Genomic DNA, 24,492 nt, shown 5'->3' with positions numbered 1-24,492 from the left:
GGCCACAAAATTATATTTACAAAATTATTGACCACTTATTCAGAATTCCTAATACTACATGCTGTTAAGTTAATTCTAAGCACAAGGTGCCAAAACATAGATATCTCCTTGGGTTAAATTATATATCAAAGCATTACATTACGATATTTTCACAATCAAGTTATTCCTTGATCTCATTGCTGATTTTCCTCGAAAGAAGAATTTGTTTATGGACTAACGAGTTTCAAGTTCCGAAGAAGTACAATGATGGCGAAGTATTGGAGGAGATGGCAAAAAAGAGGCCTGAAAAAGCGAACATGTACAAATTTTTTGTACATTTTTGTACAAATAAAGCAAAATATACATGGTTACCGATTATACACTACGATGGGAATATCAAACAGATTTTTACATTTATTCATTCTTTCGTAATAAAATAAATTCTGGCCCGTATTGAACGGAGAATATTTTGAACGATAAGAGATAAGTCTGTGGGAGTTACCAAGGCAGCCTGTGGGGTTCTGCGAAAGCAACCATGTGCTCCTGAAAGTTGACGCCCACCAGGTCCAAACCTTCGCACATTTCCATATAATCATCCAGTCTTTCGTTCTCGTGGAAGAATCGTCTCCTCTGTTCGTCGAACTCGTTCGCTGCATCCAAGTTGGCGAATGCGAAGCCCTTACTGAAGCGTATCTTGGTGGCAGGGTGCTTCTCCAAGTCGATCAGCTGGGAAAAAAAGTGGGATATTTAAAATGGATGCTGACTTTAAAATAGAGAAAAAACTGCAGATGGCATACACAATTTTAAAAATACGTGGTTGAATAATCATGATACATTTAATCGATTAAATGTACAAAGGAGCTTGGTCAATTTGAATGTTTATAATTCAAATTCATTGATAATTCGAATTTTTTTCTATTTCTCCGAATTTCTTACCAACATAAAGTTAAAACATAGTCTGTAATTAGAAATATTTTTTTTTAAATTCAAAATCAAAACTAAAAATTTAGATGTCTTGTATGATTTTTTTTTCATTAATTAAATGTACAGATAGTTTGAGTTAACATTGATTATTAAAGAATAATTTTTAAACCACTTGAGGGCCTAGCTGCTGTACAATATATTCAACAACAATAAAAAGCAATATAAAATGTCTTACTTTGTTGGAAATCTTTTATCATGCTAAAGATGACGAGATAAATTAAACTGTTTATTCAAGTTTAATTGCTAAATTGTTGTATTAAAAAACTGAGTGCGGTTTTCCCGTTAAAATTTGTTTATTAACTAAAATGAGCGCAAATCCAATTATAAAAATTTTCTAATTTCGATCTTTATTATTTTTAATTATTAAAATAATTTACTGCTTGCATTTTGTACTATTTATGCATTGTTTTTGAGTAAAACTGTTAAGAATTAACAATACGTTCTTTCTGCCCTTGGTAATTAAAAATTTCCTTTTTCTTTCACCGTACATATTTTTAGGCAAGATTTCCGTAATTAGTACATTTGGATTCGAATTTTCGAATTGAATCGTTATTAGTTTTTCGAATCAGTACAGTTTCACTTGCATATGCTAATTATGCATTTAAAGTTGCAGATATGGTATAAAGCTTTTTAATATTAATTCTTTTTTAAGCTGCTTCCAGTTTTAGTGACTTTTTCTGAAATATCATTCGTACTCTATTTCAACCTGCTTGAGGGCCAATCAGTTAAGGGATTGTATATATCGAGGAACATGAATCAAAGGAAGAAGACTGTGAGTTCTATACCCTAGCTGTATGCTTAAACACCATTATTACCACAACTGGCGATTCGACGTGTGTTTCATCAATGAACTGCCAACTGTCGAAGTTTTTTTCTGTTTTTTTTTTTTCAAATGAAACACATATGTAGACCAATTTTTCCTGATAGCCATCCATATAGACTACCTTCTCACATATACTGAATCGAATTCAGATAGGATCTGGATTCTGGGACCGTCGTCGTGACAACTTGAATGTGGGAACAGAAATTAAGTCCTTATGCCATTGATGGCGCAACGGGACAGCTCATTCCGCAGAAAGTATGTTTCCTTCCTTCCCCACTCGCAGTATGTCTTTCATTGGAGTGGAAATAACTTGATTCTACAACATTAGTGAGTTCAATAATAAAGTGAAAACCAAATATTGAACCAAAAATTTCTCATCTTCATATCTGGGGTAGTACTCCTTGGTGGAAGGGGAATAAAAAATAAATATACGTATTTTATTTTTGTCACTTGCAACTTGTTTCTTGTTGTCATTTACAACAAGAATTCCGTTATAGCAATCCATTTTACCAAACAGATGTATCGTCGTTATAATTGATTTTTTTCGGAATTTATTTTGTATTTTTTAAGATTAACATGAAAACATTTATAAAGCAAGTCGTTGAAAAAATCATAAAATAAAGGAAAAAAAATTAAAAAATTCCATAAATCTGAAATGCATAAGAATTTCCATTCCTTTGCATCATAACCATTATAATTATGGCTATAACAAAAATCCCATAATTCTGAAATATATAAGAATTTCTTCTTTTGCCATAATTTATTATGGCTATGAAAATAATAAAAATTCCAATCTTTAAGAATCAGTGAAGAAAATTTTTTTAAAAAACATACTTTAAAAATGATATATTATTAACATGGATCTTGAGAATACAGGAAATGCGTTTCTAGGAACATTCAAAATATTTGTACAATTTTGAAAAGTTTGAAATATATCAAGCTTAGAATTTCAAAAATACATTTGGAGGGCATTCTGCTTACTGGAACATCCAGACAAATTAATTCCACACAATTTCTTTTTCATTTGAATGTCAAAACTTCAAAATTCATATTTTATGTAGAAAATGAGTAATTGCTTCTATATTATTCTGGAGTCGAGACTTTTCAGAATGTGTCATTTTTTACCTTCTACAACTTGTCTAAATCAAAACTCTTCAATTTCGATAGTTTGTGTGAATTATTCAGCAACTATATAAATTATTCTGCAAACCGTATGTCGGGGTCCACTGGAAAATGAAACACAGCGAGTTAAAACTAAAATAATGTAAATTGCAATCAAGTTCGGAAAATGAAATCGAAATAATTGAAATCATTGTATTGATTTTTGAATTTTAATAAGATGATGTGCATGAACTGTACTATCTGCAAACCGAGTCATGTGATTTGAATGATGCCAAATTTGTTCAAAAATGTTCATCAGAGAACACTGTTAGCAAATTTAACGTGGTCATTTCTTGGGTAATAAGAATTTATTGCCTTTATCAAAATTTAAATAGTTCTTAAAAATTAAAACACAATTGGATTATTAATTAAAAATTAAATTCGCAAAATTTTACAGGACTTTTAAAATGAATTCGGAATATATCATTGAACAAAAAATATTTAAAGATAATTTTAAGTTTTTTTAGCAATACCAATTTTACTTCCGAACCATTTTTAACTCCAACTTTAATAATATCAAAAATTATTTTTAAAACAATTTGCAGCAATTTTTTTCATCATTTTTAGTTGCTGAGTTTATATCTACACGCGTCGCGATGATATTAAATACATTTTTTTGTGTGTGTGCACGTCTTCTTAAAAATATAATTAAGAAGAAAAAAAAAATTGAAATTGCCTTTGGCGAATTTCTGCTATGTTTTTCAAATAATTTTTGTTAGCATTTATTTATTAGTTTTAAGAATTCTAAAGTTCATTTATTAGAAATAAATTTCAGATATTAAAAATTTTTTTGAGTTCTTATAATGTTTTATATAAAATAGTATTTTGCATTAAAAATAAATTGTTTAAAAATTGTTTGTTTAAAGACAAGCTGGGATTCCTTTGAATGATAATATTAACCAATGGAATAGGTGCCGTAAATTTTTCTCGCCATGCTCTTTAATGAAGTTGTTATTTGTCTCTGTTTAAAATTGCTGATATTGAACAAGGCCATAAATGCCACTTTTGAAAGTTTTTGTGCACTTCGTAATATAGTAAAGAAAACCAATATTTGTGCTTTAAACGCATGACATTGGGAAACAATAGTTACAAATATTGATCTATGGCACGAATCTAACATTTTTACTGAATTCTTTTACTGAATCAATCTTTTACTGAATTCTTTTACTGAATCAATCTTTTACTGAATTCTTTTACTGAATCAATCTTTTACTGAATTCTTTTACTGAATCAATCTTTTACTGAATTCTTTTACTGAATCAATTGCTATCTTCGGCGATCTTTTTGGAGATTAATCCCTGGAATGCAATTAATACACCAGCGTCATAAAACTGAATATACAATTTGGACGTTATTTTCCCCACTGATTGAAATCGAATTTAGAATTACAACTGTAGACCCAAGATCACATTCCAAATTTCAGGTAATTTGAGTCGTTATGTATTTGAATTATCGAGTTTAAATGCTTGTGAAAATACAGATTGACAGATGGCCAAATCTTTTACAGATTTGGTTTCAAATGTGTCGCTAAAATTTTGATGTTAAATCTGAGTACTGATTTCTTTCCACTAAGCTCTTTGCAGTTACAATGCATAGTTACAATGTTCACTTGTATTCTGACAATCGGACAGACAGTCTTCCTATGAATTAATTTTCATTTAAAAGGAATTATCATATTTGGTGTAAAATTCATAAACAAAATTTCACTCTTCTAGGTCAAAGCATGTTTGAGTTTCGGTGTTTATCTTTCTATATACAATTAAAATTTTTCTCACAAATACTGTAACATGAACAAGATTTAAATTATTTTCTTGTAAAAATTAATTAAACCATGCTTTTTTCATAAGAAAATGCATGAAAATTTCCTCCCAAGCAATGATTGATATTTCAGCCAGTAGATAGTTATAAATATTCTAGATTTCTGAATTCATACTTTACTTTATACTACTTTACTATACTTTATCCTATACTTTAGGATTATATTAATGGAAAAGAAACTTGACCAATGCAACGTGGGTCAAATAATCCAGCACGCACTGGCACAAAACCAATTAGGCAGCTTCAGCAGAGAACTATATTACAAATGTACTTTATGACTATATTCAGGGCTATTTAATTGGAGTTAATGATACATCCTATACCTTCACAAACTAAGTGTTTATTGACCATAGATTATATTGATGATGTGCAATCATTTTGTGAATATAGATACTACATCTACATGAAATGATTTATGGAAAATCCTTCACTTTAAATCAAATGAAATAGATTTCTATTATTAATTCAACGACCACCAAAACAAAAGGGAGCAGAAATTTCCAGAACACACAGTTCCACGCATTCCACGCATAAATAATAATGTATAACTAATCCAATGGGAGAAAACTTCTAACAAAGTGAAATATATACCCGGGTAAATTGTTTCCATCGACGAATTCATACAGTCCGGGCCACAATCGTGTAGATTTATCGCTACCATGTGGGGATAATGAATAAGTTTTATCCTGGCAGGACAGAAATAATGGACCGTTATCGGAATTTCAATCTGAGTAAGTGCTCTTTTCAATCGACCCTGAGCCACTGTAAGCCCCGGCAAGAAATCTGCGCCCCAATCTCGACTGAGGGCAATCATTTTCCGAAATTATTCTTAGGGTCTGCTCAGAACTTAATTTAAAGGAGGATCTTCTAAGCATCTATTTATTAGATACACTTACTTTCAATCTAAATGCAAGAACAAATGATCATTTCAGATATTTTTCAAAATTTACACTCTCATTGTGCCATAATAATAACATCAGTTGATTAATTTGTCTTATAATGATAGTAGCAAAAGAAAATAAATATAGAATATAACAGTTATTACCAAAAAAATGGACTAAATTAAACGATTCATTTAAAATATCACTCCCATTTTTTACTTTCTCGTATGCCTAGTATAAAAAAAGTATAGTAATCGTCAAAAAATTCGAACACGAGATTTTGACGAATCTCTACGTTTCAGACCTCCCAGTGTTCGAAAAACACATTTTTGGAAAATGTCCGTCCATCTATCTGAGAGCTGGATGGTTGAAATTTGGTATGTGGTCTTTACACAATATTTCCAGATTTTTATCAAATTTTGAATAAAATCTGTTTAAAGGAAGTTCATATGTCCGGCTGTTCGAATATACGTTAACACGATAATTACAAAATGGAGAGAGCTAGACAGATAAAATTTGGTATCCAGATTTAACTTATATAGTGTAGATACCTGTCAAATTTTGAGCCAAATGGACAGATTGGCCAGATTGACCATCTGTCGATGGTGTATATATTTTCAGAAACATGGAAACGCGATAACTCAAAAATGCAATGACTTAAATATATCAAATATGATATAGGATTTTGTGACTACATGCGCAGTTTTGTATCTAATATTTCTTCCAGTCGGTTGAGAAAAACGTGTCTGAAATACAAATTCTACTTTCGGATATTATTGATATTATGCCAACGCTGAATAACTCCCCAAAGATGGCATGATAGATTCAATAAAAATGCTAAATTCACGCCAGATATTAATTTTTCGTAACTATTGTTTACCAATGTAAGGCGTTTTTGTCAAGGCAAGTTTATTAGAGGGAATGCGGGAAAGTTTTGGGAAGACCAATCACGCTGGCTTATATTGAGTCTTGAGATAATTACTCTCTTATTTTTCCCTTCAATAATTTCGTTACTGCCTTTTTAACTTGTACGCATTATCCCTTGGGTGCAAAACTTTTCTTTCTTATTCTTTTCTTGAAGAAATGATTTCAGGTGCTTGAATCTCCTTTTGTGGATTTTTCGTTTTCAGAATTTGATATAATGTGGATTTATAAACTTCAAAGAATGAGCTACTCATCTTATGGTGTCTCTTATGCTAAAAGGAATATACACCTAAGTCTTCTTTCCCCCCCAAAATCTTTGTATTTATGCCCACAGTTTTGTTTGTTAAAAAAAAGTTATTAGCATACGATTCATCTTGACAGTTAGTTTTAGAAACAGATTTCCAAATTCTTCATAGGGTCATTCTGTCACGCTTAAATTATTTTTACAATTTTCTTTAGATGCATCAAGAACCGGGTAATTACAACTCGATTTTAACAGAAAACTTTCTTTTTTTCATCTTACTTTTACAACGTGTTGTTATTCAAATGAGTTTAAAACAATTGACTTCGTATCTGTGGATGAAGTTAGAAAAACAATTATAATTCATAATGATTAGGTTAACTTAATCCTTTAAATTCTTTTCTAGTCATATTATGTTAAAACATTTTTAGGCTTGAAATTAGAATAAGAAAAGGGATTCATTTAGCTTATTAGATAAATTTAATTTGATTAATTAATTAATTGGGTTAATTAATAATTGAGTGACAAACAAAGACACATCATTTTGTGTGAAAGAACTGAAGCATCTAAGTTTCTGTCTTTTTAAAGAAATTTGTCAGAAAGTATGCCAGCCTACATAATTTCATACAAAGATTGATAAATTTGGTGGGAAGCGTACTTCCCATGACCCTAGAAAGGGTTAAAAATTGTAAGGCATGTGAAAAGAAATGACAGATGTCATTAGATATTGACTGAAGACGTCGCAATAATGCATTATAACGTAACTTACAGCTGCTTTAACCAATAATCTCCTTTCAAATAATCATTTTCCGTTATTATTATAACTAGCTGATTTTAAGGTACATCATTTCAATCTTTTAGTTTGAAAAATTAAGAAAAGACAGACTTCCGGAATTTTTATATATTTTTTTCAAAAATTTTTGTAAGAAATTCGTTTGTTGCTTTCCTATGAAACATATACATGGAAAACAATTATGTAATCATAAAATATAAACAACACTTCTCTTCATTGATGCGTTGAAATTAATCATTCATTTCCATTCTTTCTACAACTATTCATCGCACGTTTTTCATTCATTGATGAAAACTAAGAAACGAAGATTCCGTTTATTCTGACAATATCGTATTATTTCAATTATTTATATTGAATCTATTAACAAATTTCTTTACGATGTTAAGTAATATATCTATCATGTTAAAAGATTTCACAAGCTTTTTTATCCACTTATTTCAATCTCCCAATTTGTCACTAGCCACTCTCAAATAGAAGTGAAATATACCATATTAATGTCAGAATCAATTTTCTATAAGAAATTTTGGAATTTCATACGAGAAATAAGAAAGTGAATCAACACATATATATATTAGATGATATTGACAATCATGCTTGCATGCAAATGGAGCATTATGTTCATTATGTCATCATTAGGGAGATTAAAGTACCCAATAAAGAGAACAGTTAAATTGCCCAACTTAAAGTTAAATACCCACGACAATTTTATATTTAAACATAATTCTTTAAGTACACTATGAATATATGTATAAGAAATTTAAATGAAATTAAACACAACTAATACTCCCAACAAACCAGCTGGTTGCCAAAGGCGACTAGAAACAACAACAACAACAAAAAGGGTTGATTTTATCATATTTCATTTGAAATAAGGTTAGTCTTTTACTGTAGGATCTATTTCTAAGGAAAATAAAATTCGTTGCAACTGTTGAAATATAAACTTATGTTTAATAACTGTGGATATTAATCATAATTTTATTGATTTAATTTAATAAAGATGGCAGAATATCTTATCTTAAAAAAGCAGCCACGATGTAATTGAAGTGAGATTTAACGTTGAAAGGAAATATATGCCCACCAGTTAATTATCAGTTATGAAACAAAATAATACTTTTTTATTTCTAAGAAATAAATTCCATTTTTATGCGAGATAAAATGGATTTTATCTTTTAAGACATCATATTTAAAAAAAAATACAAATAAAACTGAAAAAGCGTCAAAAATGGGTTGAAAAAGAGAAAAATAAGACGGGAGACAACTACAGATATGATCTAAGATCATTTTATTACTCGTGTGATAAAAAATATGATTGGCTCGAATTTTTACAAACTCGAACTCGTAAAAAAAAATGGTTCATAAAACTGGAGGTTCGTAAATTTGAATATCAATGCAGTTTTAACATTCAAAAATTTATTTGCTATTGTTTGCTTATCTTCAAAATTCTCAGCACGTTTATAACTTTTATCTGATGGAAGATAAAAAAAAAGGAGGTTATTTTCTTTTTTGGATTATAAAATAGTAGTATTTTAATAAACATTTACTTTCCATCGAATTATGATAGTTATAAAATGGCTCTGATGAGCTGGCATGAGACCCAGAATTGCAGGAAATCAGGCGGGCCTATTTCTTATGAGTTACTGATTATACCTACTGATATTTTGATGATACGTACATGAATCAAAATTTATCAGGGTTTCTCTATATTGAAGATATATCAATAATGTAAAACAAAAAAAAAAGATGAACTAAGTTCAACACGATTTTACCTATTAAAAACTATTATTTCTTGGTGACCCACTTTCCGTTTTATACTTTTCTCCCTCTTAGTAAATGGATTCGTCTACTGAGGTCTAAGTTCGTGTTGAAAGCTTATAAACCAGTTAACAGCTACGCTACACGAGCAATTGCTTTTGTATTGTGGTCATGTTACTGGGCTGCGAACCACAAGGTCCCAGGTTCTATCCTCACTCAATCCAATCCGCCATATTGATGACATCGGACGATGAACCTTCGTACAGCTGTTGTGGCGCCATCTACCCACAGCAAACCAAAGTCGTCAGATTCACTTGACGCAGCAACACAAAGTCGTCAGACTCACTTGACGCAGCAACAGCAACTACTCACCCACACGCGCTCGCCATAACGTTTGGCGTTACTCAAATGGGTACAGGCGCATTATAATCAACAGCTAATGCATCACCCCTCAACAGCCATGTCTTTCGTCTCACCTCCGACTCACTGGAGGGATCCGCCACAAGTTCAGTCTCCAACATGCCAGCGTTATGTTTTTTCATACGCCTATTACTGTCTATGGTATGTTTATGATTATGGAATATTCATGAATACAAAATATAGATGTACTGAGACAAACTACATTGTACATAGGGTCGTAAATATCTATCGCGGGCGTCAGATGATTTTAAGAATAAATGTATCATAGGAGTATGATAAGCAAAGGTCAACCATACTTAATTTTGTTTTCGTTTCACTATAAATAAGCCAAATAAAAAACTTTTTTACAATTTTTTTTACGCATTACGCATTGGAAGGGAATTAAAATTATATTTAATCATTCATTTTTCCACTCGTATTTTGCTTCTATGTTCAGTAAAATAAAATTAAATATATACTTTTACTTCCAAAACTTTTTTAATTACGGAAGGCCGAGCTCAAAAAAGATGTGTATTTTGTGTTTCTACTGAAATAACTATACTATGCCACTCTTCATTTTTGCCATTGTTCATATAAAAGTGTAAATGTTTATTGCAAGCTTTCTTTTGCCACAGACTTCAATGCTTTCATCATTGCTCGTTGCATTTCTTTGGAGCTTGAGAATCGTTACTCTTTAAGCAAATTCTTTATTCAAAGGGAAAGTCACATTGCGGGAGTTTAGAGGAAAAAACTGAGTGTATAAGAATCAGAATGCGACAGTTTCTAAGACCGGCAGGCGGGTGGGGGCTTGATAGCTAACCTTCTATCGTGATGCCGCATATACGAAGAAGGGACTTACAAAAATCTTAAGGCTTTCGTATAAAGGAATAAAGCAAATCTATATCTATAAAACTTTAACGTATATGGAACAGAAATCGCTCTTATTATTCATTACGGAATGGCAACAATCAAATAAAAACATATCAGTTTGCGCAAGCTACAGGCAACTGCTCTATTAAGCATTTTCACAGCTGCACTTAGTTCAATATTTCACTAATTAAATAAAATTATTATATTATGAATTCTGCTTACAGTGTCAAACACTTCATTCTCTCAAAAGATGTAAAAGGGATTAAGAGATAAGTATTAACTGGAAAGTTTAATCATCAAGAGTGAAAAATAGGACTTCCAAAACTATTAACCTCACAAAACGGTTTTTTCATTATTTTAAAACTTAAAAAATTATCTCTTTAAGGATATCGATTTCATTTCTGTACAGTTTTTTCTTTACTTTTAATGAATTTATAATGATTATGAATCTTTTAATATTAGGTTAGGTTTTGTTTAAAAAAAGCCTTTAAAGAGTAATGCTCACTTCAGTTGCTCTTTTTTTTAATATTATTAAATTCAAACTCATCCATTAAAATATTCAATCGCGTGCTTTCGCCAAAGTTAAAATTGAGGTAAAAAAATTGCTTTTTTAATCATCAATTCCGAAATAGGATTTTCATTTCGCTTATACTCCATAGTATATACATTTTGAATTTGTGACCACAATAATTTGTTGTAGAAGGATTTAGTTAAAATCATATTTTTAAGTCGTATCAAATAATCTGTAATTTTAATGGGAAATTTAATGGAAATTTTAAAAATGCAATCCATATTAATCATTAATAGTCTAAAATGTCAACAATATTGGCGAATAAGCTGGTCGCTAAATATGGCTAGTATTTACAGACTTGAATATATTTTTCTACGTCTGTGTTGAAGAAATTCCTTGTCTATTTGGCGAATTGAAATGAGCGAGGATAGAACCTGGGACCTTGTGGTTCGCAGTCCAGTAACATGACCATGATACAAAAGCAATTGCTCGGGTAGCGTAGCTGTTAACTGGCTTATAAGCTTTCACCACATCTACAATTAAATAAAACTCCATATCTTCCTTCATGATGGAAAGTTTTGAATAGTCGAACTTACGAGATGCATGCATCGTACGCATTTGATCTGGATGAAATAGCATCTGATTAGTCAGTCGGTTACAAACAGTCTTTGTTTGCTCAAAAAGAAGCCAAACAATTCACTTTTCGTTTTTCTACAATCATTTATTTTGGAAAAAAAAATTTGAAAATTTTTGGAATTTTAAACGTAATAATATATTTTGAGCTCATTATGGTAACTTATAAAAAATGAATAGTTAAAATAATATAGAAACCGGAGAAAAATACCGCTGCTATCAAATTAGTATCATTGAACAGGTTGTCTTTTTATGTATGTTTGCGAAAATATAAAATGAATTTAACTAAAAGCAATTTTAAAAGTTCTTTTATTTGTATTAAGCAATAAAAATTTTTTAGGATAAGAGAATTTTTTTAAAATTTAAACTATTGCTGATTTCTCATTTTCAGATATATTTTTCTCAACACTATTACTCATTCGTGCCCTTGATAAGTTTATTTAACTAAAAATAAATTGATAATTAACTTCTGAAATTATTAAAAATAGTACATTGCCTTCGAAAAAATACAAGTGTATAAAATTTGAATTAACAAGCTCACGAGGAAATGAGTGAAAAAGATAATACAAAATGCCATCTTTACAAACATAAAATAAGTCATATTAAAAAAGTGGTTAGAAAACGATTTTAATTACGTGGAATTTATTTTTGGATTATTTTGGATATATTGGTTGCAGAAGATTGGAATGCTTTTTTTTTTCTCATTTAAAATTTGGAGTGTCCTTAATGAATATGATTCATAGAAACGTAAGTTTATATATAGACTGCTCAAAAGTACATTTATTGATTGATAAAAGAAATATATATTATTTACATCATTTAATTCCTTTTGAAATTAAAATTAAAAACTGAAAGTTAGGAAGAGTTAGAAAACTATTTGCTAATAAATCTCTTAGATATTGCAGTAATTATATATAAAAAAAAAATGTAGTGAACCTAAGAATTTAAGGCCAAAAAAATTCAATTTTTTACACTTATATTTTTTAAAAAGCATGTTTGGTGTTTCCACAAAAGAGTTTTTCTATTAATTCAAACTTAACCACTTTTATTAATATTTATTCAAATTTTATGGGAGCTGACAGAAAATTAAAATTTTAATTTGGTATATTGTCTGCTTGTGATGTTTTGTGAATTGAATGCATTATTATAAAGTCCAGAAAAGAAATCTTTTCGTTTAAACATTTTTAACACATTCGAAGAAAATGTTATAAATAATTTTTTTCATTATTCGTATAGTTCCATAAAAAAAGAAGCTAACTGTTCTGATGTGAAAGTTTTAGTACCAATTAGGTATTTCTAGTTGGTTTTTTTTTCATTGTTAGATAAATAAATTTACCATTTGATAAACAATAAAAAATTAATAAATATTCATAAAAATATAAATTTGCATTTTAAGTTTTGGTAACACAACATTAAATTACCTTGTTTAATCCTTTATATTTTCGAGTCAAAACTATCTTTATTCAAAACAAGCTTTTATTTAGAGATGTCTTCCTATTTTCGTTTCTGAAATCGATTTCACCATTTCCGAAAAAATAACATTTTCAAAAAAAGCACACACACCCTCATAAATTTCTCTGATTTATGGCTACAACGATACTGCACTTTTTTCAGCCAGCAATATTAATCTTCGTCCGAAAGAGCTTGATTTTGATCGAAAATCGCCTTTTTAGTGGAAATGAGGGTAAAGGTACTTTCGAAAAGACATCTTTTATCGTTTTTTGAATCACTAGCTATTTCTACGGCTGATGAAAATTTACGAGTTATATGATATAATGTGTTAAAGGTAGTTTAAGGATATTTACTTTTAATGGAAAGTAACATCTGATCTGTTTATTAATGTGGAGAAATCTCATTCACAAAACAAATGCAGAATTTATTTTTATGAATAGCAATGTTTTTCCACAAAAAAAAAAAAAAAAAAAAAAAAAAAAAAATGAAAAGAAAATTCATAGTTTCATTTTGTTGCAAAGAATCATGTCAAAAGGATATTTAATTTCTTTTGATGAGTATTTCAAGAGGCAAACTATTTTTATGCGCTTCTAAAAAATTGCGTTTCGCGCAGACGAACTTGTTTGGAATGAATTGGATTTAGTAAGAAAAAAATGGCAACAACAAAAAAAGAAGAACAGTTTTCCTTGGAGATCTGATAAAAATTCATTTCACTGACAAAATAAATCGGAAAGAAAATTAATAGTTGATTGCTGTTTGTGTTTCTTATTCTTTCAGAACGAAAGTAACATTCACGATTAAACAAATGATTTCTTTCTGAATGGTACGAAATCTAATAAAAGTGTTGGAATTTACATACATACTTTCTAAGAAACTAATGTTTTAGTATTTCAAAATGCACGCTACACTTATTTATTGCAATTTCATTTGTGGCAATGTCTGAAAATATTCAGAACCGTTAATTTTAAAAGATAAGGCATCCATATTGAACTTGATGTAATTTATATGTTTAACGACATGAACGTAGATTAAAAAAAATACTGATAATATTACAAAGCTTATGTCCGTGATTGATAAAATAGATTTGAATGACTTTGTTTCTTTGCAGATCGAATATTAATTCCAATCGAAACAAAAATCTTACTTGTATGAGAATGATACAATAATTTAGAAAGACTCACTTTTCTTAATATATAATTTTATGAATGTAAATCTTATAGGCAAATCTTTAGGTTTCGAAAATATTAGGGAAAGTATGCTTAAAGTTTTAAACATCATGAAAATTGATTTTTACGATGTTTAAAATATATAGATTGACAGTTCTAAAAAGCATTATTAAAACCTTTTTATACACTTTATTTAACTTTTTCTCTATTTGCAAACATGGATTTTTGTAATTGACTTTTTTTTCACTTTATTTTAATAGTCTACATTTCAGCAATTTTGATTTCAATTTTGTAAAGAGTTATTTATTCTCAATGAAATTATAATATTTTAATAGTTTTAAAATTAGATAGGTTAATTTTAATTTCATCTAAGAGATATCATCTGGCTGTGAAGGATATCTCTGATTATAACAGTGAATTATAAATGATTATAACAATCATTACTGTTTATAAAAACACATTTTGAAATCTATTAAAATCTGGAATATATATATATTAACCAGCAGGAGTGGTCTCCATAAAACTTTCTCGCATGCTCTCTAATAAAATTCATTCCTGATAACGTCTTACATGGCATTGGCGTACAATAGTTACGAAATATTATCCATCGGCGAGAGTTAGCCTTATTACTGAATCTATCGTGTCATCCTTGGCGAGTTAGTATTCTTTTATTTCGCGATTTAGCAACCCAAAATCTAATTTGTGTTTTAGACAAGTTTTTCTTAACTGATTGAAACAAAAATTTGACATAAAACGGCACTTGTAATCAGAAAAATTTGACATATTTAAGTCACTGCGTTTTGAATGATCATGGTTACATGTTTCTGAAAGTACAAACTAAAAGAAAATCAATCCATAGTTGGATTTGGCTCAAAATTTGACAGGAGTCTTCACTAGATTTGTATACAGAATTTTATCTGTCTAACTGTCATAGTTTTGTAATTATCGCGTTAACTTATATTCAAACAACCGGACAGACAGACTTAATCTGAACGGATTTTACTCAAATTTTGACAGAGATCTGCAAATTTGGTGCAAGGATCAAACTTAAATTTCAACAGTCTGTGGTGAATAACATATAAGCCAGTTAACAACTACACTACACAAGCATATGCTTTTGTATCCTGGTTATGTTACTGGACTGCGAACCACAAGTTCCCAGATTCTATCCTCGCACATCCTAATCCGTCACATTGGTGACCACGGACGATGAACCTTCAACCTTCGTAACAGCTGTTGTGGCGCCATCTACCCGCAACCAAAGTCATCAGACTCACTTGAAGCAGCAACCCAAACACGCTCGCCATAACGCTTGGCGCTACTCAACTGGGTACAGGCCCATTAGCCACAGCTTAATACATCACCACTCAACAGCCATATCGTTCGTCTCACCTCCGACTCACTGGAGGAAGAGTCTGTGGTGAATAGCATTTAAGCCAGTTAACAACTACGCTACACGAGCATATGCTTTTGTATTGTGGTTCTATCCTCGCGCATCTCAATCCGCTAAAAGTCTAACTCAAAACGTTTTTGTGTTATCATTGTCACAAACAGACAGACGATCATTTTCCAAAAACACATTCTCGAACTCAGGGAGCTCTAAAACAAGGAGATTCGTCAAAATCTCAAGATCGAATTTTTTTATGTTTACTATACGTTCTCTATATTATTTACACGAGAAAGTAAAAATAGGCTTTAATTAGGATGCGAAAATTCGAGTTTAATTTTTAAAAAATAAAAATTACCACGTCAAACTGAAAAAAATATAGTAGCACCAGCCATTGAAAACTATTTATGTACTCTATATATGGAAATTAAATTATTATAAATAAATTCCTAAAAATTCAAAACACGATGCATTAGAATTCAAATATATACGCGCTTTTAAAATTATCGTTTCGATTGTCGGAATTTTGATAATTTCTATTTCTATATTATAATAAAAGTGCGTTTTTTACAATTCATTTTTATATATTTTACATATTCTACATATAAATTTCACTAACAACATCGTTCTTTAAAATACAACTGCGCTATTATATAGATTAATCTATGTAGACACTCCACATGCTTACAATGACAATTCAAGCAGTGGCAACATGGGCAGTGTGTTGCATCTCAATAAACATGACTGAACTTGATGGGCTACCGCGTAATCACCCTTGCTAATCACGTTCCTGTCACCAGTCCTCTCAAATGGCAGAGGGGCCTCTTAACATGACAATTGCACCAGCGAATATTCCATTGTTCTACGACAGGGCTTGAAGGAACATAGTGCTGTGTTGGGCAGCCATGTACGTTGGATCCGAAACCAATGTTATGCGTACTACATGCGGTTCGAAGGGCTTTCAATGTTATGATTCGAAAACAGGTGAGGATTTTGAAAGGACTGAGTGATTATGCAAGGGATAGGATTAGTAATATCCTCTGAGTGCTTTGGGGGAATAATCAGATCGGTATCTTGCTATGTTCTGATATTTGTACAGTAAATGGAGGATTTGTAGTTATAATATTTGAACGAAGACGGAGGTTTTACTACTTAATCCTCGAAGTGCATTTTTAAAATCGTTCTTGTGATCTTCTAATTACTAGTTTATAATGCAGAAACATCGATTCCCCCCGATTGTTGTAGTATGTTCATACTCTATTTGCCTTATGAATAGATTATAGTCTTCTATTTTTAAACAAAAAATTCAATTGTGATTATATTTATTCTGACGAGCTGTATCAGAGGTTTTTCCTCTTTTTTACTATTAAAACTTTGAGAAAGTGATTTAAAGAAATAAAGTTATATATTATTTTACTAGCCGCCTTTGGCGACCAGCCGGTTCGCCAATCTTAATGCACGTTAAAATTTTAATAATTAAATATTTTATGGAACTCCCATTTTAATTGCTTCTTCATTAAAATATTTTAAAACTTCAAATTTTAATAGTCATATAATTCACTCATATTATTATAAAGGCCGTCAGCCATAACGTAATATGTATCTCTCTAATTTTCTGTTAGCTCCCGTAGAATTTATGCTTTAAATTAAAGTGGAAATGATTAAACTGCAATAAATATAATAATATTTTTTTTACTGAAACAAAGCATTTTTTTTTAAAATATGAGTTCTGAAAACAGAGTCGCTGAGTATTTAAACCTTATGGCCACTAAAGAATATTTTTCTTAATTTATATAATATCTCAAGAAATTTTCAACAATATTTTCTCAGATTCATCATAAACAGATCTTTTAATTAACAATGTTTAGTTTCAAATGCATCAAACTTTAAGAAAATAAACAGAATCGTTTGAAATAATCTGTCGGAAACATATTAAACCATCAAAACAAAATCCGCATCCGTTGAAAATATTTGTCAACAATAAGAAAACAATGCACATGCATGAATTTTCAACGCCAATTATGTTAAAGCAAATGCGCGAATTTTCTACTCCAGTTGGGGTAACGCTATTCAGATTAGAAATTTTTAATTTCCTTTATTTTGTTTTATTTTAATTCGAAAGTACTTCAGAATGAATCTGAAAGATCGATTCATTAACAATGTTTAATTTTAAATGCATCAAACATTAAGAAAATAAATAGAATCGTTTCAAATAATCAGCCGAAAAATCTTAAGCCTAGCTTCATGACTGTTGGGAAAAAAAACTGAAGCCATACTCATTTGGCGATGGGAAAAATGAAAAGATTTTTTTGGCGGGAAAGTTTTTAATTAATAATTAAAATTCTAATTAAAAATTCAAAAAAAGGGGCTATCCTATCTTTTAAGTTAGATCAAACTGCACACGGTGTGCAAATTTGATTAAAATCGGTTAAGTAGTTTAGGAGTCCATCGCGGACAAACAACGTGACACGTAATTTATATATATTAAGATTATTACTATTTGATTCATCTGTGTCATTTGGAATAAAATTATTTTAAAGTCTTTTACTATGAGAAATCAACTTAAAATTGTCACAAATTTTAATTAATGTTTATGTTTTTGCACTTTTAAATAAAAATTGTAAAATGGTGGTAGTTAGTTATCAAGTATCAAATCAGCTATATACACTTCGATATATATTGTCACGTAAAAAAATAAATTTTCGAAAAAGCAAATCTGATTGGGTTCAAAATGTAAGCTTTTTTTAAAAAAGAGCTCACACTGATTGAAAGATTATAAAATAAATTCAAAGGAATTAAAGCAAGTTCTTAAACTTATGCATTACACAAAAGCTCAGATCTTTTTAAAACAAATAAATTTACACAAATTTATCAGTAAATCATTAATAGCGTAAAAAAGATTAATTAAATATATGCGCAGAAAATTTTAGTTTACGTACATCTAATTCCACACTCAACGTAAAAAGATGTAACAATATGTATAAGGTGTTCTATTAATGAATCAACAAATTCAGAAGGTTGTTAATAGACATTGAGAGAAGCACAACTGCAAAGAGAAAAAAAAACCCACCCTGAGAAGATGGAAATCGTGAAAAACGCAAGCCGGTTCTGAGTCTAGAAGGTATTATTAACAGACATTATGCGCACATGGAGGCAATGAAAAATACTCATTTCAACAGAACTTTAACATCGACATGTGGACCGGAGTGCTTGCTGATTACCTCTTTGGGTCGTATTTACTGTTCAGATGCCTGAATGATGCAGCGTTCCATGATTTTCTGCAACGCATCCTCACAAAAATATTGCTAAACGTGACGGATGCAGTGTAGTCTGACATGTAATTCATACATGATGGTGCCTCTGCCCATTTTTCCCACGATGTCTATAATCATCTCGATGTTGGATACACTAGAAGATGGATTAGACGAGCAGGTCCCAATGCTTGGCCACCATGTTCGTCGAATCAAAATCCATAAAACTTTTTCCTATAGAGTTATCTTAAAGCATTCGTTTATGTGACGCCAAGGATCTCATAGCACGGAATGTTGTCGCTGCAGCAGATATTTAAAGCATTCCCAGTATCTTCAAGCGTATTTGGAAATTGTTTCTACAATGCCAGAGACCACTTCTTCTAAAACTTACTATAATAATTATTCAAATAAATCGCTTTATAGTTATTACTGAATTTTTTGATTCCAGCGTGATATTGAAATCTGCGTGTTTTTCCCGTGATTTTCATTTTTTAAAACTTATTTTGCTATAATACCATGTACCACAGAGATTCGTATTTTTCTTAATACTTACAAACAACCCTATGAATTTGTAGATACATTAACAAAACAGAATGCAAGCTATTCGAGAGACATCCGGACCGTGGGGCCTGGATGTGCTTCTATTTATAGAAATAATTTTTTTAAATTTTGGATAAATAGACTCATCTGAATATCAGAAAGATATTACTCTCCATTTCTTTGTATGTGGTGGCAATTGAAAATGAAGACAATCACCCACTTTGTTCACCTCAAGATACTAACTAAAGTTTTAAAAAATATGGATCGATATTGTCAAATAATTAAAATATTTAATTTTAATTTCCCCACAAAAATGGAATATCGGGAATAGATATGAATTATTGTTTTCCGAGTGTTAGAATATGTTAATTCAAGAAACTTTCTGTGGGGCGTAAAAAAACGTTTTTAATCTAATTGTAAAATTGAACTGCTGTATTCTTAAGTCTCAGAATTTGGAAAAGGAAGTGAATTCATTGTGTTAAAAGTGTTCTTTTTTTGAGACTTATGAAAATGTTAAAGAAAAAAAAAAGCTTCTGTGGATATATATTTCCAAAAGTGTCGGACATCTGGACAGCAATTTTGTGCTATATTTATATATATTTCAAAATACCCTTGACATGAAAAGGAAAATTTTATCAACAGAATTTGAATTAAAAATTAAGGTTAACTTGTAGTACTTAATGCTTCAGTCTCTGAATTAATTAATTTAAGGTATTCGACTAGGTTCGGAGACGAATTTTTAAAAAAAGTGACATATAAACATTTTTTTTATTGTACCAAATAGCTAAAACTGATTTGAAAAGTCAGTATTAGAAGAAAAAAACACTCGTTGCTTTTAGTTTCTGAAAAAATGCTTATTTCCTTATTGAAAATTTAGCAAAATTTTCAATGTTAGAAAGATAGAGTAACTTAAAAAATAATGGAAATATTTAATTCTTATTTTACCTATATATAGCTCAAACTCCATAAAATGTAACACATTGCAAGCTAATAATAATTTTAATAATAAAAATTTAAATATTTGGAGTTACCATTAGTGATTTTTTTGACAAAATTTGCGTATGTTTTGAAATTTAAATGTCTGTAAATTATGTCTAAATGAAGCTACCTTAAAATCAGCGGTCTACCACAATCTCAAAGGTTTTGGATAGATGCATAACCAAATTTTATGAAATTTTATTGAATTGTTTTTGAGATATCATATTTTCCATGAATCAATCACAGAAAAATATTTATTCTTCAGAAAATACGTTTAGATGTTGTACTTGCAAATTAGTTCATCCAAACGCGTTAGAAACAAATGTAGTTTTCACGTTTTTTAACAGAAAGGCCAAAAATGAACTATGGCTAAGTAAGTAGAGATATAATATCAACATATCAAATATTATTTTGGAGAATTTGACGGTAAAAATAAAATAAGGACCCGTTTTCGGTTAAAAATACCACTGTTTAAGATTTTATTTTTATTTATTCCGTATTATTGAAACTACTGTATCTGCAGTTCTATCTCACATATAATAAAAACAAAATCTGTTTTAGAATCTACAAAATTTGGCCTTTATTTTTAGATTATAAAAAAAATCAAAAGTTTCTGGAAAAATCATCTTTAGAACCTAATCGGATGCCTTAATACCCAAAAAAGAATTTTGAAGAAGAATTTGGAAAAGATTGCTTAGAAGTAATTAAAAAAAGTCAAAAGTAAAAAAAGAATAGTGGCATCTTGGAAGAGAATAAGAACAAGGGAAATTAGAGCCACATAGAATAAGAATTGGTTCTTTGTGATTAGATTTAGAAACGAATGCATACGTGACGAGCAATAATTCTGTTTCCTTAACCATTTTCAAAAAGCAAACTTTATTGCAGTTAATGCCTCACTGTCGGTAATGGCATAAATGATATTCTGTTGTTATTTGAGATAGATCATTCGAACTGATATTTCTAAAAATAACAGGGTAATGCAATTATTCTCATTATTATAAAATTTAGGGGGAAAATTATACATTTTCTGCAAGAGAATGATTCAGACAATAATGACTATTATTGTGCAAGAAAATTGTTCTGAAAGTGCTTCAAGTTAAATTCTGAATAATTAATATAAATATTAATGACTCAAAAAAGAATCATCTGCCTCTTGGCACGATATTGCATTCGAATTTCGAAATTATTTTGAAGAATGGATAAGCTGATTAGATATCAAAGATTTGAAACAATTTTTGCTATTGGATCAACGAAAACAGAAGGTACTTCATTCTGTAGTGGAGTATATTATGGACAAATTCCTAAAATCATAATTATTGGAAAATGAGTAAAACGATTATCAAACTTCGAGACTTAGTTTCAAGAGAGAACCTAACCAAGGCTTTCATGAAAGTTTTAAAAAGAGGCCCTTTATTGTTTATTGATTATTATGCAATATTCACTTTTATTGTCTGTGTTCAATCAAATGATTTGTAAAAAATGAAATTATAAGAATATTTATGGTGCTAAAAATGAAAATAAATCGAAAACTCTTCATTCCAATTTTAATTTATAAAGGTAAATGTTCACAGTATGTGCTAATAAGAAAGAGGAACCAAATTGTTTAAAATATTCTAAATTCAAACACACGTTTACATTTTGTGAGCAAACAGAAATAAATCAAATTATAGCCATAAGTACTAATAATTGCTCTAATAAAAATGAAAAAATATATACAAGATAATCAAATAAATATTTTGTTCGAATTTAGCTCAAATGGGTCGCCAAAATTGTTTTTTAAATAATAATAAACGCTCTATTAAAACTGATGCTTATATTTAACTTATTTATATATTGATTATTATTATGTATATTGACTATTATTATGTATATTGACTATTATTATGTATATTGACTTATTATATATATTATTATATATATTGACTTATATTTAACTAATTATACAATGAAGCTATTATCGCAGCTTATACGATTACTAAATGGAATTTTACCTTAAGCAAAATGGGAAAATAATTCACGGGAAAAAATAATTATTATAACAATTGCGCACATATAAAGTTAGATAATAATATTAACAAGAATATAAATTCAATCCCCACTTGCAAAATAAATAAATAAAAATATAAATGCCTACATGTGTCAAATCAAAGCACAATTCAGGAGTTTTGTTTTGCCTCGCTGAATGTTATAAACATGATACTGATGTATAACGTTATGAATTTTAAACACAGAAATAGAATAATAAAACTTATTAAAAACTCGAGTGGATATAAATTTGGAAGATGAAAATTTATTTCATTAATTGTTAGAAAAACCTTCGTTAATATCACTCTTTTGCTTTGCCGTATTATGAGTAAAATTTGAAAAAAAATTTCTTAGTAATTTTGAATTTCTATTGGGTACAGAAAGAAAATGACATATAATTTTGGAGGATGAAAAATTTATAATTTATTCTTATTAACAGAAAATTTTCAATAAACATGATAAAATTTTGAAGAAAATTCATTTAGTAACTTGTATTTCTATAAGGTAAAAAAATAAATAAATAAACAACAAACTGAGGGTTTTATTTATATACTACTATTATTGCTTTATTTAAGAATATTAGTCCATTTTTAATAAAATTATTTATAGATTAAATCTGCAATATTTTTAATTAATCATTAAGAGGTGTATATATATATACCTCTTAATGATTGATTAAAAATATTGCAGATTTAATCTATAAATAATCTAATTAAAAATTGAATAATATTATATATTATATATATATATATATATATATATATACCGTTTATTCAAAAAATTTTAAGATTAATTGACAATTTGATGTATGATGAAAAATTTTGATTGATGTCAATTTGAAGTACAACGAACAATTGTCACGTTAATCAATTCAATAATTGTTTCGTATATTTCAATAATTTATCATTATCTTACTTAGAACAAGATTGATTGATCATTGATATACTCCTGCAATACTTTTAGTCGACCATCGAGAAAACACGTGTATTCAATTTGATCAAAATCTCCAAATAGTTCAATAATAATGCATGAACAAACATATATACAAAAATCGTGTTTTTTAAGCTTTTATGTTAAAAAAGTTTCAATGTTTTTTAAATATTTCTCAAATATGAATGAATTAGGTTATTTACAATAGACTAAACAAAGAGAACCCTATGACCAATTAGACAGTATAAATTTGACCCAATTTCAATGCTTACAGCGATCCAAAAAGCATTTCAAAACTCTCCGCGTCAGAAAATTTAAATCATCAGTGCTCACTTGCAATGAGATACCGGTTCACAGGTCTCTCCTAAGGTCAAATTATTTGGTATTTTCAAAAATCAGTTGATTTCCCCTGATCTCGCTCCATGTGATTTTTTCTCTCCAATAAAGAATTGGGATAAGGAGCTAAGATTTTCAAAGTTGCGAAGTAGTACATAGACGAAGGCGCTGGATGACATGGCAAAAGGGGTATTATGCATTTACAAGTGCATTTACGTGAAGCACGAAGATGTAAAGGAGCATTTCTGCTTTTTCGTTATGTAAATGCTTATACAAAAATTCCATAGTGACACAGATAGTTATTTCGAGATAAGTACCAAATAAATAGGCTCTTTTTGTATTCATTCCTTGTAATAAAATAAATTCCTGAACTTTTTGAACGTAGTAATATAGAGATGAGGGAAGAAAAATAATTTATCGGAAAAAAACGAACTAACAAATCGGGACGGATTTCTAACCAGACAAACTAAGCCGTTGCCTGTGTCCATTGGATAAAGGAAAAGATCGTAGAATTAGAATTAAAATGCTATTAACCTAGTTGCCAAATAAATAAATGTTTAAAATATGCTAGGCCGGGATAGCCTGGTTGGTAGGGCGTTTTATTTGCATCCCTTGGGTTGTGAGTTTGAACCCGGCCGGCCGAAGACTCTCCATGTAT

At 29.6% G+C, this 24,492-nt stretch overlaps 1 protein-coding gene across 1 annotated transcript in view; it reads right to left on the bottom strand.

The window, feature by feature from the left end:
* The window catches only part of LOC129971753 (transmembrane protein 151B-like), a 45,244-nt gene that overhangs the window by 11,077 nt on the left and 9,675 nt on the right, over window positions 1–24,492 (bottom strand). The window contains exon 4 of the mRNA XM_056085729.1: window positions 482–705. Within this exon, the coding sequence (XP_055941704.1) occupies window positions 482–705 (224 nt within the window). The remainder of the gene's footprint in view (window positions 1–481; window positions 706–24,492) is intronic.

Source organism: Argiope bruennichi, chromosome 6, assembly GCF_947563725.1.
Source record: "Argiope bruennichi chromosome 6, qqArgBrue1.1, whole genome shotgun sequence".
NCBI lineage: Eukaryota > Metazoa > Arthropoda > Arachnida > Araneae > Araneidae > Argiope > Argiope bruennichi.
The sequence above is the reverse complement of the archived record's forward strand: the minus strand, read 5'-3'. Positions and strand labels throughout refer to the sequence as shown.